This window comes from Urocitellus parryii, chromosome 8 (assembly GCF_045843805.1).
Source record: "Urocitellus parryii isolate mUroPar1 chromosome 8, mUroPar1.hap1, whole genome shotgun sequence".
Taxonomy (NCBI): Eukaryota; Metazoa; Chordata; class Mammalia; order Rodentia; family Sciuridae; genus Urocitellus; species Urocitellus parryii.
This window is the reverse complement of record NC_135538.1, coordinates 123524954-123542806: the sequence shown is the minus strand read 5'-3', so window position 1 is coordinate 123542806 and position 17853 is coordinate 123524954. Positions and strand designations below refer to the sequence as shown.

At 36.2% G+C, this 17853-nt stretch overlaps 1 protein-coding gene across 1 annotated transcript; it reads left to right on the top strand.

The window, feature by feature from the left end:
* Nucleotides 1-3121: 3121 nt before the first annotated feature.
* Nucleotides 3122-4048, top strand: LOC144256473 (olfactory receptor 12D2-like). Its single transcript, XM_077801520.1, has one exon. It carries the CDS (start codon nt 3122-3124, stop codon nt 4046-4048), a length of 927 nt encoding a protein of 308 aa, XP_077657646.1.
* The last annotated feature ends 13805 nt before the right edge of the window (nt 4049-17853 follow it).

The following is a 17853-nucleotide window of genomic DNA, read 5'->3' as shown; positions in this document are numbered from 1 at the left end:
AACAAGAAATGAAAGTACACATTAGGAAAGCCAATAGTATTCCCTAAGCAGAGAAAAATGTAAACTTTTGTATGCCAAAATTAGAGAAAAGTTATTACCAACAGTGAAGAGTCAGAAAAAATAAAAGTACTACTACTTCCCATTACTCCTTTTTCTTTGCTATCCTTAAAATCATAGTAATAACTGAGTATGATATTAAATATAACCATCTTTCTGTATTAATAGGATATGTAACTCACTGATTAATTTTCTTTACCAATTTTCTTTCTACTTTAAATTCTGAAGTATGTTCTAAGGGAGTGCCCAAGAAAAAAAAAAGTCCACACCTCTATCTTAGGAAATGAAAGGAAATTTGACCAAGAAAGCACATTAGGCTGTTGATACTTGTACTGTCTATGGTTCTGAAATTAGAATCAAATGCAGTAAGAAAAGAAAATAGGAAGAACAACAAAACAATAGAACTCCACAGAGGAATTTTATAACACTACCCCCTCATAATTGTAAGTGTGGAATGGTACCTGTTTATTCCTATAAGAATCCCTCTTTGTATCAGGGGACACACTCTCTCTCAGGATTTTTGTCTAGAGAGCCATGGCTCATTAAAAAGGCCAGCAGATTTTCAGAAAGCAAAGAAGAGATTTTGGAATACAAATGGTGTATTCTGAAATCTCATCATGAAATGTCACTTTGAATATTTTTCTATCATGTATAATCACTAAGGCCATAAACCTGAAAATGTTTCTTAATTGTTCAGTGATTCTGAACACGCCATCAGGTAAGAGAATGAAATAGGAGAAGGCTGAAAAGTTGCCCATATTTTTTGTTAATGCATGATCTGTCTGCTTATTGTCATTATCACCAATTGTTCAGGATTTAAAGCTGGTTTCATATCTTATGATGATTCCTCATCATACAGATTTTGAAAGCACTTTACTTCCCACATCTTTAGTGATGTACCTCATTATCAATTTAACATGCTTTGTTTTTTAAATATTCCTCAAGGCAAACCTGTAATCTCTAAATACTGAAATTGTAGGGAAAGAAACCAAAGAGAAGTGTGAGAGCTAATATTCTTTAGAAGTTAGGAAAAAAATAATTTGTTGTTTGACTTCTTATTGGTTTTATTTTGTTCTGTTATCAAATAGATTTTTTTTAATTTTAGATTTCTTTTTTTTTATTTTTTTATTTTTATTGTTGGTTGTTCAAAACATTACATAGTTCTTGATATATCATATTTCACACTTTGATTCAAGTGGGTTATGAACTCCCATTACAAATAGATTTTTGATGCAATTTTATTGGGTCACAGAAGCAAGATTTATGTTTGGCAGACCACTTGTTTATTTGAAAGGATGATAAAATTTTTGAACTATACACACTGTGCAGGCTATTAAGAAAGTTATTCTGAATTATTGGAAGACAGCTCTTCCTGGAGGTATAATAGAAGTTAACTTCCCAAAATCTTCTCCAAAATAAAGACAAAAGTCCCAGAGGTTCCCAGAAAGGAGTCATTCACTTTTTTACTCAAATCAGCTTCTTCTTTCCTCTGAATGTTCAAACCTCAAATGATTCTCCTTTTTTAGAAAACACCTCAATGTCTGCATCTCTTCAGATTTCCTTATAGTTCTTTTTCTTCTTTCAGTGCCTCCCCCATCTACAAGTTCCCCACATGTCCTTTATCCTCCCTTCCTAATTAGCAAATTAACTCACTGTACATATTAAAGGAGAAACAAAGAGCTACTTGGAATTTTGTCTGCTTTTTTCAGTGTGGCTAAATGAGATAGCACCAGGTACTTTACAAATGTTATAGGAGAAAAGATTCAAAAGTTTTCTCAGTGACCAACACAATGTAGTCAAATACCAAATCTCATAATTAATAATTGCAATTCCTCAAGAGTCTCAGCATTCACAAAGTAAAATGCTATTATTTCAATTCTGCAAAAGAAACAAAAATTAATGCATTTCTTTAATAGAAGACAAGAATTTTATTTAATGGGGAAAAAAAGAACAAACAGAAAACACTTTTGCAATTGAGGAGACCTGGAAATTTGTGACAACTTTGGAGACAGCAGATACAAAGCATGAGAAATGATATAACTGCTGGTGACGCATTAAAGAAACCAAAGTCAAGGAGGTGATTTCCAATTGAGGTAGAATATTCTTTGATAGTCTATTCCTGAGGACTGAATTTATTTCAGGCAAAATAAAATAAGACATAAAATGTGTCAAAAAGAAGATAAGATTTTAAAGGATTAAAGGAATAGATAATTTTAAAAATAACATTAAGTAATGTAAGGTGAAAACTTTAACTCATAAGAGGAAGAAAGTTTATCCAGGGATTTCAGCATCTAAAAAAAGGAAGAAAGAAAGAGTCTGAGAGCAACTAAACAAGAGAAAAACAATAACGTTTGTCATAAAAGAAGTGATTTGAGATCCTACTTGAGAAAATACAAGGCTCAAATTGTAGAAGAAACGAAGCCCATCATTGGATATAGCAGTGATAAAATTTCAAATATATCTAGATTAATAATGATTTGTTGGTCTCATTTCCTACTCAAATAGGACTCTGTGACTTTTCCAAGAATGTGGATCAGAAAGAGATGAGCAAGAGAATAGCCTAGCCCCTTTTACTACAGAAAAGTTATTGCCCCTGTTTTAGGGATTGTTCATTTATTTAAGAACTTTCTGATGCAATAATTCCATCCCTGGCTATTTTTCTTAAGTAAAATTCTTCAGGCCGCTTCCCACTCCGTAAGGAGATCACAGAGGTGGTAGAACAGTTAAGATATTATCACCTCATGCAGCTGATTTAGGAGATGGAAAGAAAGTTGTTTTGGAATGTAGATGTTCACAGCCAGAGAAGATGGTAGACTGAAAACCTGCTCTAAATTCCTAAGAGAAAGAAAAGTATTAATGAAAAATTCAATTTTTAAAAATGACTGATCCACAACACATGTAGCCTAAACATTTAAATATTACACAAGATCTGAGGCAGGCTTTCATGCAAAACTACCACACTCTTCCTCAAAATTTTTTGTCTTGGCAAGAAAATCATCAGTTAGAAAGCCTGATCCTCATTAGGAATAATGTTTCAAAATTACTTCTTCTTTTCTTTTAAGTGATGTTGAATCAGACTTCAGTCATTGAATTTCTTCTCCTGGGATTGACAGACATACAAGATCCACAGCCTTTTCTTTTTGCAGTTTTCCTCACAATCTACCTTGTGAATGTGGCTGGGAATGGAGCCATCCTGATGATTGTCATCTCTGATCCCAGACTCCACTCACCTATGTATTTCTTCCTGGGAAACCTGTCATGTCTAGATATCTGCTACTCCACAGTGACACTGCCAAAGATGCTGGAGAACTTCCTCTCTACACACAAAGCAATATCTTTCATGGGATGCATAAGCCAACTTCATTTCTTCCACTTCCTGGGTAGCACAGAGTCCCTGTTGCTGGCAGTGATGGCATTTGACCGCTTTGTGGCTATCTGCAAACCACTTCATTACACTGTCATCATGAATCCCAAGCTCTGCACCCAGATGGCTATCACCATCTGGGCCATTGGATTTTTCCATGCCCTGCTGCACTCCATAATGACATCTCACTTGAACTTCTGTGGTCCCAACCACATCCATCACTTCTTCTGTGATGTTAAGCCATTGTTGGAGTTGGCCTGTGGGAACACTGAGCTCAACCAGAGGCTGCTCAACACTGTCACAGGGACCATCGCCACAGGTCCCTTCTTTCTGACCCTTCTCTCCTATTTCTACATTATCACCTACCTCTTCCTCAAGACTCAGTCCTGCAACATGCTTCACAGAGCACTGTCCACCTGTGCCTCCCACTTCATGGTGGTTATTATTTTCTTTGCTCCTGTTATCTTCACCTACATTCGCCCTACCTCAGGGATCTCTAGGGACCAGGATCGCATCATTGCCATCATGTACAGTGTGGTCACTCCTGTTCTTAATCCACTGATCTATACTTTGAGGAATAAGGAAGTGAAGGATGCCTTGTTTAGGGTGATCAGAAAGAGACCCTGACCTGAAGGGATCTAGAGAACTCTTCTGAAGCATAAATTACCAGACAATGAGAAAGTTGAGATATATAAGTATACTGCTTCTCAAATTGTTTAGAATGTATACAACAAAGGAAATTGGATAACAGAAAACTACTAAATGGAATAATGTGCTCTAGTTGTATTAAACAATATATTCCTAGGTAACAGGGGGTAAACATTTATATATGGAACACTAACCATGAAACCCTAATGTTGAATTTGTTTTAAAGAATATCATATGATAATATTGATTTACAATATATTAGAATGTGTTCTTGTACATAACCAGGTATAGAAATATGTGTATACTACCTACATTTGGTATATATGAATAATATTTATGTCTGTTTATCTGTATGATCCTTCTTGGCTAACACATTTTAGACTTATCAATAAAATTATTATTCTTTTATGTTTTTAGAATTTTAATTTAAAGCTATGTTTATTACATTGGAAACAAATATCAATTCACATGTGAGTTATGAAAATTTTTAACAGGTATGTCCTGATTTCTTTTGGGGTTTTGTCCTTTTAATAGATAATCATTCAAAATTCAAAATACATAAAAAGGTAATGTGCATGGCCCTCTCATCTCTGCTTTCAGCTGCAGCCATTAATTCAGAGAAGTCCAGAGAAGACGTGATGGGGGATAAAGAAAGGACAAACAGAGAAAAAGCACATAGAGAAAAAGCTGAGCAGTCCAACTCCACTAGCATTTGACTGACTCAGACCTAGCTCAGCACATTTATTATACAGGTTTCATCAAAAGGTTATTTTTGAGAAAGTTTCAGCAAAGCAGGACTGATGAGACATGAGGGTTATCTTGGTATGTTCAGAATTCTCTATTCCCAGGAGCTGGTGCATGAGCTCAAAGTCCAGAGTTATATAAATCTGTGCTTTTGCACAGTTTACTTGGGCAGGCATCACCATAGCAACTGAGCCATCTTGATCTGCACCTTCACACAGCAAGTTCCCCATGCTAACACAGCCATGAGTCAGTAAGACCATGATTCAAGTCACTGCTCTGCACAATAAGAAGCCCCTCCCTGCCCCCACCCCCACACAGGTAAACCTCATGGGCAACCAACATTAGTGTCTGCTTGTCTGTCCTTGCAGAGAGCCTTTATGCATACACCAACAAGTACAAATATTTACTTTTAGAAAGAATGGAACAAAAATATATTGTTATGTGAATAAATCAGTGTACCAAATTAGGTGTATCTTAGAGATCTTTCCTTATCAGTACATAAAATTTCCCTTTTGTGTTTTAACCTGCCTACTACATGCTACTTCCAGATGTGTCACACTTATTAGGTTGGTTCCCTCACATTGCATATCTATGCTAATTCAAGTCTTGCTCCAACACATAAACCTGTACATGGCATGTGTATAAAATCTATTTGTAGGATATATATACAAGTCTATTTCATATATGAAAGTCTTTTTAGGATAAATTCTTGGGCATGAAAATGTTAGGTAAAGGGATATAGGTGTTATAATTCTGATTGACATTAACATAGTATCCTCCCCAGATATTATAACAACTTGCACTCCCACCTGCAATAAAAAGACTTTATATTTTACACTGCACTGAATATGAACAGTGCCAATAGCTTACCTTCTACATGCTTCTTCATAAAATATTATACTTTTGCAGCTGGAGATGTAACAAATAGTGTTCTAAAGATTCTTCTGAACCATAGAAATCTGCATAATTTTATTATTGCTATGGGGATTTTCAGGCTATTCGAAACCAAGAAAGAGAGTAACTGAGAGAAAGAAGAAGCTGAGGTTAAGACAATTCTTAGTGACATACACACAATACAAAATGTTTCTCCCCACTGCAACGTAAACACTTAAAACTTTCCACTTCCACACAAAGTGCATTCATGTGAAAAATTAGCCAATTATGCTCTTTATTATTTTAATGCACAAATTCTGCACAAGTGCTAGATTTACCAATGCCCTGTCCAAGATATTTCTAGTAAATAAAGACAGGGCACCAAAAGGTACCCATGTGGCAGAAAAAGAAGAATTTCACATAAAGGACATGCTGAAGAGAGAATGAGCTAGAGAAACACAACTGAAATGTTCCATCTCCTTCATAATAAACTAAATTAAAGAAAGGAGGAAAAATTTTAACTAAATGAATTGATGATTTTATTTTCACATTTCACAGTTCAAATGAAAATGCTTTTTTGGTCCAGTAAGGAAAATAAGTAAAGTAAATAATATAATAGTAAACTGCTTAACATAAGTAAAATGATCAGTAGTTTACCTAAATAGTTATGGCACCTGTTATCTTCAGAGATAATTTAAGAAGTAAAATGACCAAACTGTCAAAAATTACCATGAAGTATTTAAAATGCAACAATCAAAAATAAACTCAAGAATCTGTTTTTCATCTCATTGGTGTGTTATTTTCCCTTCATCCCCTTGTTCATGGAAAAGAAAGATATTCAAAAGTATTCCTATTTTTGTGTTTTGTTTCTCTATTTCTATCTTTGATAGACTGCAGTATAATATAAAGAAAATATGAAGAATTCATCAAAATTTTCTTTGCCTTATTTGGCATCAAATTCATACTAAATGAAAGCAATGAAGTTATAGTTTCTAAGTCTTCCTAAAACAAATAGACAATACATATATTTATCTCCATCTCTAAATACTTAGAAGAGGCTGCTGGCTCTGAAAGGATGTGGGTAACAACATTTACAATTATTTAAAGATACATAAGGGTAAGAGTATGCAAGCTATTTTGAGCTGGTATACTGACTATTCAAAATTTCAACTTTCACTTTGGCAAACTCAATTTGTTTCTGACTTCTCTTTTATGCTTTCTCTATCTCCGAACAAACTCAACCTTCTTCAGTCCTTCAATTCCTGTTTTGCTGAAGATGGAACGTATATGTGGAGAAGGCACCATACAGCCAGAACTGACTTAGACTCGAATTTCTTTAGTTTTAATAACTATAGAGAAAGTCCTTGATGTTCTGTTTAGCTATTGCTGCTTAATACTCCAAAATTTAGTGTCTTAGTCAATTATTCAAATAAGTAACATGATTCTTGTGGGTCAAAATTGAAAAGGGAACTGAAGGGAAGGGTTGATTTTTGCTCAATAATGTCTGGAGCCTTTGTTGGGATGACTTAAACATCTAAGAATAGAAAAGCCAGAAGCTGACAAAGTCTATTTCTCTCTATCCTATTCCATGTAATTGTCATGAGGTTTTTCAGTGGTAAAGACTTTCCTAATGGGAGCCAGTAGCTCAAGGCAAAAGCTACTGGTTGTCTCAAAGACAAAACTTGGTTCAAAGCCAAGAACCAACATTAACATAATGTTCTATTGGTCATATTCTATTGGCCAAAGCAGTCACAGGTAAACCAATTTTACAGAGAGAGAAAAGTCTCTACTTCTCAATTTAAAAAGGATCAAAGAAACTGGGAAATGAAGTTGATCAGATTATACTAGGTATGTGTATGAATCTACCACAATGCATTCCAATTTCATATATAACTATAATGCATCAATTAAAAAATAAATAAGTAACAAGAAGGAAGATCAATAGAGTAGAAAACAGGGATCAGGGGAAGGGAAGAAGGAAGGCAAGGGATAGTATTGGGGATTGAAATGGAGAAAACTATGTCATATGTATTTACAAATATGTCAGAATGAACACCGTTGTTGTGTACAATTGAATAGCTTTTGTGTGGTCACTCAGGCCAAAACATTTAACAAAAAAAACTTAGAAAAGGAAGTTTGTTTTGGCTCACTGTTTCAGAGATTCAGAGCATGATAGACCAACTCTGGGCCCAAGGTGAAGTAGATCATCATGGCAGAAGGCCATGGTAAAGAAAAGTACTCAGGACTTGGCAACCAGGTAGCAGAAAAGAGTGGGGCCACAGGGAAGATGTACCTTCCAGGGCACATCCCAAGTGACACCTCCTCCAGTCATACCCCATCTGCCTACATTTACCATCCAATCAGTCTATTCAAACTAAGATGGACTGATTATGTTATAGCTCTCAAAATATAATAATTTCACCTGTGAACATTCTTACATTAGCAGAAACTTTTGGGGAGATACTTTACATCTAAACTCTAGCATACTGCCCCTGGCCCCTGGAAACACATTCCCATCTCACAATGCAAAATGAATTTAGTCCATCTCTCTGGGCCTCCATAGTCTTATTAGTTTCAGTTTTATCCAAAAGTCCAAATATAAACTCTCATCTGAGACTCAAAGCAAACTCTGTAAAAATCAAAATATACAGTGGCACATAATAAACATTCCAATTCCAAAATGGAGGAAAGGGATATACAAAGAAGAGGTGAAGCCAATGCAAAATGAAATTCCAGCTGGACAACCTGGTCCACTAACTCCAAGTACAGCATTAGGACACACAGAGGCAAAATGTTCTCTCCAAAGGGCTTGGGCAGCCCCACCCCTTTGGCCTTGCCAGTTGCAGGACATAGGGATTTTTTAGCCTGGCTCTTTCCACAACCAGCAGCTTTTCTTGGCAGAGAGACTATGAGATCAGTGCACAAGTGCAGGGCAAACTGAAGAAATTGTGTGGCTCTGCCCTGGCTCCACCTCTAGGCCAGCCTTTAGCAACTATCCCTCCATGAATATTAACATCCCACTCCAACAGGTTGCTGTCTCTCTCTCTGGAAATAGCCTTCATAATCCCTTGAATGGGTTTTCCTTGCTTTACCTGCAAAAGTGGCTCTGTCTTGAGTTCACTCCCATTCCCCCTTGAATTTGCATCTACTTTATAAAATAAACTTCTATGTATCTGAAAAAAATATGCTACTGGGATTTTGACAGTAATTTCAATTAATATGTACATCATTTGGGGTAGTATAAAATTTTACTAATATTAATTCTTCTAATTTCTAAGTATGAGTTGTCCTATCAATTGTGTCTTCAACTTGTTTCATCAATGTTTTATAGTTTTCAGTATACAGGCTTTAACCTTCTTAGATATACTTATCTCTCAATATTTTATTATTTTTTGCTGTTGTAAATAAGACTGCTTTAAAAATTTTTTTACAATAGTTTGCTATTAGTGTATAAAAATGGAAATAATTTTTACAAATCAATTTGTATCCTTCAACTTTAGTGATTTTTTTTCATGAATCATAGGAGGTTTTATTGTTTTCTTTTTTGAGTCTTAAGAGTTTTTGAGATATACAATCATGTCATATGCAGACAATTTTACTTCTTCCTTTCCAAATCAAATGTCTTAGATTTAGTTAAAGCAGTGATACTAGCATACAGACATATAGATCAGTGCAACTGAATAGAGAGTCCAGAAATAAATTCATGTATATGCAATCAAGTGATTTTTGACAAGAGTACAAAGAACACACAATGGGAAAAGGACAGTCTCTCCAATAAAGGGTCCTCAGAAACTAGTTATTCACATGTAGAAAATGAAATTGGACCATCTCTTACCACATCTACTAAAATCAACTCAAAATGGATTAAAGATTTAAATAATAAGGCCTGAGACTATAAAAGTCCCTCAAGGAAATAGATGTGAAAAACCTCTTGACACTGGTCTTAACAATGATTTCTTGAATTTCTTAAAAAAAGACCAGCAATTAAATAAAAAATTGTAAAATGGGACTTTTACAAGCTTGTACATAGCAAAGGAAGCAATCAGCAGAGTAAAAAAAGCATTCTGTAATCCCATTTCCCCAAAGAAGACATTTGTCCAAAAGACATATGAAAAGGTTCTCAACATTAAATACACACACACACACACACACACACACAAACACACACACATAATTATGATTATGATTCATTAATTAAAATATAGTAAAGCAGAGCAAGCAGATAGGGGAAGTAATGTGGGAAGGAAAAGAAAGGTACTGGGTGTGAGATTGTTACAATTTGAATATGAGATGTCCCTTTAAAAACTCATGTGGCAAAGCCGAAAAGTTCAGAGGGGAAATTATTAGATTAGAAAAGCAGTAACCTTTGAAGTAACTCATTAGATGGATTAATAATCTGAATGGATTCAGGGTGGTAACTAGCGGGGCATGGCTAGAGAAAGGAGGCCACTGTGGGCAGGCCCTTGGGAATTCTCTCTCTCTCTCTCTCTCTCTCTCTCTCTCTCTCTCTCTCTCTGCCTCCCTCCCTCCCTTTCTCTCTTTTCTTCTCATCTGCCATGAGCTAAGTAGCTTTTTCCACGTAATTCAGTCTCACCTGAGGTCCAGAGCAATTTAGTCAAAAAGCCATTGACTGAACCTCTGCAACTGTGGGCTCCAAATAAACTTTTTCTCCTCTAAGTTTTTCTAATCAGGTATTTTGGTCACAGAAATGAAAAACTGACTACCACAGAGATTGAACCAATTATGCTATATTCATGTATATATGCCGGGTTGCATTCATGACTAAAACACTCAGGGGGTCACTCCAGGGGAACTGGGCTAACTGGGCTGCTTGAAATAACCACACAAGAACAGGCCCAGCGGCCGACCAGCGTGGTAGACACATCACCCCGGTTGGGGGGAGAGGCAGAGCCACCACCCGTGCCAGCAAGGTAGACAGACCTGCAACCGACAGACAGAACAGGCCCAGCGACCTGTGGAGGGGCAAAGCGGCACCCTCCCCGCACCTGCAAGGTAGGCGGAACTGCGATCACCAACAGAACAGGCCCAGCGGCCCGCGAGGGGCAGAGCCACCGCCCGCGCCTGCAAGGTAGGTGGACCTGCTACCAACCGGCAGAACAGGCCCAGCTGCCTGCTGGAGTGTTAGGCACATTGCCCCAATTGGAGGAGGGGCAGAGCCGCCACCCGCACCTGCGAGGGAGACTTTGCAACTATACAAGAGCAATATAAATATATAGGGGGAAAATTCAATAACACAACAGTTTCACCAAACAGAAAGAAACGTAAACAATAAGAAAAGACAAGGAAAGAAAGGACCACAAGCAATGCAGGTCAACTCAATGTTAGAAGAGATAATATCTACAGCAGATAGAATGTCAGATAAAGAATTCAGGATATACATGCTTCAGATGATCTGGAGTCTCAAGGAAGACATTAGACAGCAAAATCAGACAATGAAAGATCACTTCGACAATGAATTACATAAACAAATCCAAGAAGGAAAAGATCAACTATACAGGGAGATAGAGGTTATAAAAAACAAACAAACAGAAATCCTAGAAATGCATGAAGCAGTAAACCAACTTAAAAACTCAATTGAGAATACTACCAGCAGAGTAGAACACTTAGAAGAGAGAACATCAGACAATGAAGACAAAGTATTTTAACTTGAAAAGAAGAACATAGACAGCTCAGCAAGACTGTTAAGAAACCATGAGCAGAACATCCAAGAAATATGGGATAACATAAAGAGACCAAACTTAAGAGTCATTGGGATACAGGAAGATATAGAGGTCCAATCCAAAGGAATGAGCAATCTACTCAATGAAATAATACGAGAAAACTTCCCAGACTTCATGAGACAGAATCCCAAATACTAGAAGCCTACAGGACGCTGAATGTGCAAAATCATAAGAGATCCACACCTAGACACATTATAATGAAGATGCCCAACATACAGAATAAGGAGAGAATTTTAAAAGCTACAAGAGAAAGGAAGCAGATTACATTTAGGGGTAAACCAATCAGGATAACAGCTGATCTTTCAACACAGACTCTGAAAGCTAGAAGATCCTGGAATAACATATTTCAAACACTGAAAGAAAATGGGTTCCAACCAAGAATTGTGTATCCAGTGAAATTAACCTTCAGGATGGAAGATGAAATTAAAACCTTCCACTATGAACAAAAGTTAAAAGAATTCGCAGCTAGAAAACCATCTCTACAAAAAATCCTTGGCAAAACATTACAGGAAGAGGAAATGGAAAATAACAATGAAAACCAACAGTGGGAGGTAGTACAGTAAAGGGGGGGAAATAATCAAAGAGGAAAAAAACATGTTTAGTAACATAAATAAACAAATAAGGCTGGAAGAACAACCCATATCTCAATAATAACCCTAAATGTTAATGGCTTAAACTCACCAATTAAGAGACAGGCTAGTAGAATGGATCACAAAACAAGACCCAACAATATGCTGCCTACAGGAGACCCATTTGATAGGAAAAGACATACATAGACTGAAGGTGAAAGGTTGGAAAAAATCATATCACTCATATGGACTTCAGAAACAAGCAGGAGTGTCCATACTCATATCAAATAAAATAGATTTCAAGCCAAAGTTAATCAAAACGGATAGAGGGGGACACTACATACTTCTCAAGGGAACCATACACCAATAAGACATAACAATCATAAATATATATGCCCCAAACAATGGTGCAGCTATGTTCATCAAACAAACTCTTCTCAAGTTCAAGAGTCTAATAGACCACCATACAATAATCATGGGAGACTTCAACACACCTCTCTCACCACTGGACAGATCTTCCAAACAAAAGTTGAATAAGGAAACTATAGAACTCAATAACACAATAACCTAGACTTAATTGACATATATAGACTATACCACCCAACATCAAGCAGTTACACTTTTTTCTCAGCAGCACATGGATCCTTCTCAAAAATAGATCATATATTATGTCACAGGGCAACTCTTAGACATTACAAAGCAGTAGAGATAATACCATGCATCTTATCTGATCACACTGGAATGAAACTGAAAATCAATGATAAAACAAGGAAGGAAAAATCATGCATCACTTGGAGAATGAACAATAGGTTACTGAATGATCAATGGATTATAGAAGACATCAAGGAGGAAATTAAAAAATTCTTAGAGATAAATGAAAACACAGACACAACATATCGGAATCTATGGGACACATTGAAAGCAGATCTAAGAGGAAAATTCATTGCTTGGAGTTTATTCCTTAAAAAAAAAGAAAAAACCAACAAATAAATGATCTCATACTTCATCTCAAAATCCTAGAAAAAGAAGAGCAAAACAACAGCAAAAGAAGTAGAAGGCAAGAAATAATTAAAATCAGAGCTGAAATTAATGAAATCGAAACAAAAGAAACAATTGAAAAAATTGACAAAATTAAAAGTTGGTTCTTTGAAAAAATAAATAAAATCGACAGACCCTTAGCCATGCTAACGAAGAGAAGAAAAGAGAGAACTCAAATTACTAGCATACGGGATGAAAAAGGAAATATCACAACAGACACTTCAGAAATACAGAAGATAATCAGAAATTATTTTGAATCCTTATACTCCAATAAAATAGAAGATAGTGAAGGCATCGATAAATTTCTTAAGTCATATGATCTGCCCAGATTGAGTCAGGAAGATATAGACAACCTAAACAGACCAATATCAATTGAGAAAATATAAGAAACCATCAAAAGACTACCAACTAAGAAAAGCCCAGGACCGGATGGGTATACAGCGGAGTTTTACAAAACCTTTAAAGAGGAACTAATACCAATACTTTTTAAGCTATTTCGGGAAATAGAAAAAGAGGGAGAACTTCCAAATTCATTCTACTAGGCCAACATCACCCTGATTCCTAAACCAGACAAAGACACTTCAAAGAAAGAAAACTACAGACCAATATCTCTAATGAACCTTGATGCAAAAATCCTCAATAAAATTCTGGCGAATTGGATACAAAAACATATCAAAAAAATTGTGCACCATGATCAAGTAGGATTCATCCCTGGGATGCAAGGCTGGTTCAATATACGGAAATCAATAAATGTTATCCACCACATCAATAGACTTAAAAATAAGAACCATATGATCATCTCGATAGATGCAGAAAAAACATTCGACAAAGTACAGCATCCCTTTATGTTCAAAACTCTGGAAAAACTAGGGATAACAGGAACATACCTCAATATTGCAAAAGCAATCTATGCTAAGCCTCAGGCTAACATCATTCTGAATGGAGAAAAATTGAAGGCATTCCCTCTAAAATCTGGAACAAGACAGGGATGCCCTCTATCACCACTTCTGTTCAACATAGTTCTCGAAACACTGGCCAGAGCAATTACACAGATGAAAGAAATTAAAGGCATAAAAATAGGAAAAGAAGAACTTAAATTATCACTATTTGCAGATGATATGATTCTATACCTAGCAGACCCAAAAGGGTCTACAAAGAAACTATTAGAGCTAATAAATGAATTCAGCAAAGTGGCAAGATATAAAGTCAACACGCATAAATCAAAGGCATTCCTGTATATCAGTGACAAATCCTCTGAAATGGAAATGAGGACAACCACTCCATTCACAATATCCTCAAAAAAATAAAATACTTGGGAATCAACCTAACAAAAGAGGTGAAAAACTTATACAATTAAAACTACAGAACCCTAAAGAGAGAAATAGAAGAAGATCTTAGAAGATGGAAAAATATACCCTGTTCATGGATAGGCAGAACTAACATCATCAAAATGGTGATATTACCGAAAGTTTTCTATAGGTTTAATGCAACGCCAATCAAAATCCCAACGGCATTTCTTATAGAAATAGATAAAGCAATTATGAAATTCATATGGAATAATAAAAGACCCAGAATAGCAAAAACAACTATAAGCAGGAAGTCTGAATCAGGCGGTATAGCGATACCAGACCTCACACTATACTACAGAGCATTAGTAACAAAAACAGCATGGTACTGGTACCAAAACAGGCGGGTGGACCAATGGTACAGAATAGAGGACACAGAAACCAATCCACAAAACTACAACTATCTTATATTTGATAAAGGGGCTAAAAGCATGAAATGGAGGAAGGATAGCATCTTCAACAAATGGTGCTGGGAAAACTGGAAATCCATATGCAACAAAATGAAACTGAATCCCTTTCTCTCACCATGCACAAAAGTTAACTCAAAATGGATCAAGGAGCTTGATATCAAATCAGAGACACGGCGTCTGATACAAGAAAACATTGGCTACAATCTACATACTGTGGGGTCGGGCTCCAAATTCCTCAATAGGACACCCATAGCACAAGAGTTAATAACTAGAATCAACAAATGGGACTTACTCAAACTAAAAAGTTTTTTCTCAGCAAAAGAAACAATAAGAGAGGTAAATAGGGAGCCTACATCCTGGGAACAAATCTTTACTCCTCACACTTCAGATAGAGCCCTAATATCCAGAGTATACAAAGAACTCAAAAAATTAAACAATAAGAAAATGAATAACCCAATCAACAAATGGGCCAAGGACCTGAATAGACACTTCTCAGAGGAGGACATACAATCAATCAATAAGTACATGAAAAAATGCTCACCATCTCTAGCAGTCAGAGAAATGCAAATCAAAACCACCCTAAGATACCATCTCACTCCAGTAAGATTGGCAGCCATTATGAAGTCAAACAACAAGAAGTGCTGGGGAGGATGTGGGGAAAACGGTACACTTGTACATTGCTGGTGGGACTGCAAATTGGTGCAACCAATTTGGAAAGCAGTATGGAGATTTCTTGGAAAGCTGGGAATGGAACCACCATTTGATCCAGCTATTCCCCTTCTAGGTCTATTCCCTAAAGACCTAAAAAGAGCATGCTACAGGGACACTGCTACATCAATGTTCATAGCAGCACAATTCACAATAGCAAGACTGTGGAACCAACCTAGATGCCCTTCAATAGACAAATGGATAAAAAAAAATGTGGCATTTATACACAATGGAGTATTACTCTGCATTAAAAAAATGACAAAATCATAGAATTTGCAGGGAAATGGATGGCATTAGAACAGATTATGCTAAGTGAAGCTAGCCAATCCCTAAAAAACAAATGCCAAATGTTTTCTTTGATATAAGGAGAGTAACTAAGAACAGAGTTGGGAGGAAGAGCATGAGGAGAAGATTAACATTAAACAGGGGTGAGAGGTGGGAGGGAAAAGGAAAGAGAAGGGAAATTGCATGGAATTGGAAGGAGACCCTCATGGTTATACAAAATTACATACAAGAGGAAGTGAGGGGAAAGGGGGGGAAAAACAAGGGGGAGAAATGAATTACAGTAGATGGGGTAGAGAGAAAAGATGGGAGGGGAGGGGATGGGGGATAGTAGAGGATAGGAAAGGCAGCAGAATACAACAGACACTAGTATAGCAATATGTAAAACAGTGGATGTGTAACCGATGTGATGCTGCAATCTGTATATGGGGTAAAAATGGGAGTTCATAACCCACTTGAATCAAAGTGTGAAATATGATATGTCAAGAACTATGTAATGTTTTGAACAACCAACAATAAAAATTAAAGAAAAAAAAGAAATAGCCACACAAGAGACATAAATATTTTTTTCTTTGGGGTTGCTGTGATGGCTCCTCTGACCTTAATGGTATGCAGAAAGAAAGAGAGAGAGAGCCAGCACTTGCTGACCCCCTTTTATTGAGGAGAAGCTATTCAAATGAGACAGGGGGTCAGGTTTCAGATGACTGAGTCTAACTTCATGATGTCTTCTGTCAGCAGGTTGACTGACATCTAAATAGGCCACACCCAAGGGCACAGTAAGATAAGGGGACACAGAAAAGGTGTTTCCATGGAACAGTCTATCCCAAACAGGGAAAGGGGTAATATTACAAAGGAACAGGTGAGCATAGCTCCACCCATGGGGCTGTAGGAAGGCACACCCATGCATAAAACAAAATGAAACAAAATGTCATTAACTTATAGCATAAAAATTAGAAAAGCACAAAACTCAATAGCATAAGTTAGAACATTCCAAGGCTATAACAGTAAGGTATTCAAGAATTTTGTCCCTAATAAAGAGTGTGAAACTAAACTATTAACAAAGGAATACATTTTTTAGTTGTAGATGGACACAATATTTTATTTTAGTTAGTTACTTTTTATGTGATGCTGAGGATGGAACCCAGAGCCTCACACATGCTAGGTGAGCGCTCTACTGCTGAGCCACAACCCCAGCCCTAGGAATACATATTTTTAAATGATGTAATTCTGATCTCAAAACCTAAAATGGGAATATAAAAGTTTAGTTGTTGATGCTATCACCTTGAAATACACTTTTATAATTGTAAGATGTTCTACATAAGCCTCATGGTAACTACAAGACAAATACCTACAGTTGATGCATAAAACAAAAAGAGAAAAAATTCAAAGCATTCCACTACAGAAAACTATCAGATCACAAGTAAAGATAGCAAGAGATGAAGAAAGAAACAAAGGATCTACATAATGCAGAAAACAATTATATACTGCCTACAAGATTCACCTCACTTTTAAGGACACATAAAGACTGAAATCAAAGGAATTAAAACTGGACAATAGGTCCCAGAACTCAGTTGCATAGAGGTAATAAGTTCTAGTGTTCGAACAACCCAGTAAGGTGATTATATTTCACAATATAACTTATTATATATTTTATGAAGAACTAGAAGAGAGGAGCTTGAAGCCTCCAGCGATAAAGAAATGAGGATGGAAATGTTCATTACCCTAATTTGATCAAGTCAAACTGTATACATATATTGAAATATCACACTGTACCCATAATGTGTATAATTATTAGATGTTGATAAAAATAATAATAAAATAATAAGGACCACATCTACCCTTTCCAATGTTAAGATAAGAAATAGTAAAATGGAAGATTGGGCTCAATATGAGGAAGAACTCCAAATTGTGTTCACCTTTCAATTCCTAGAATCTGAAGTCCAAAAGTTATAGTAAAGTTAGAGCTGAAGCATTCAAACAGAGAATGACAAACTACATAATTGAAAAAATGTATCTAAAATTTTGATATGATGTTGGTTGGCCATGATGATCTTACAATTCCTTCTCATGCTG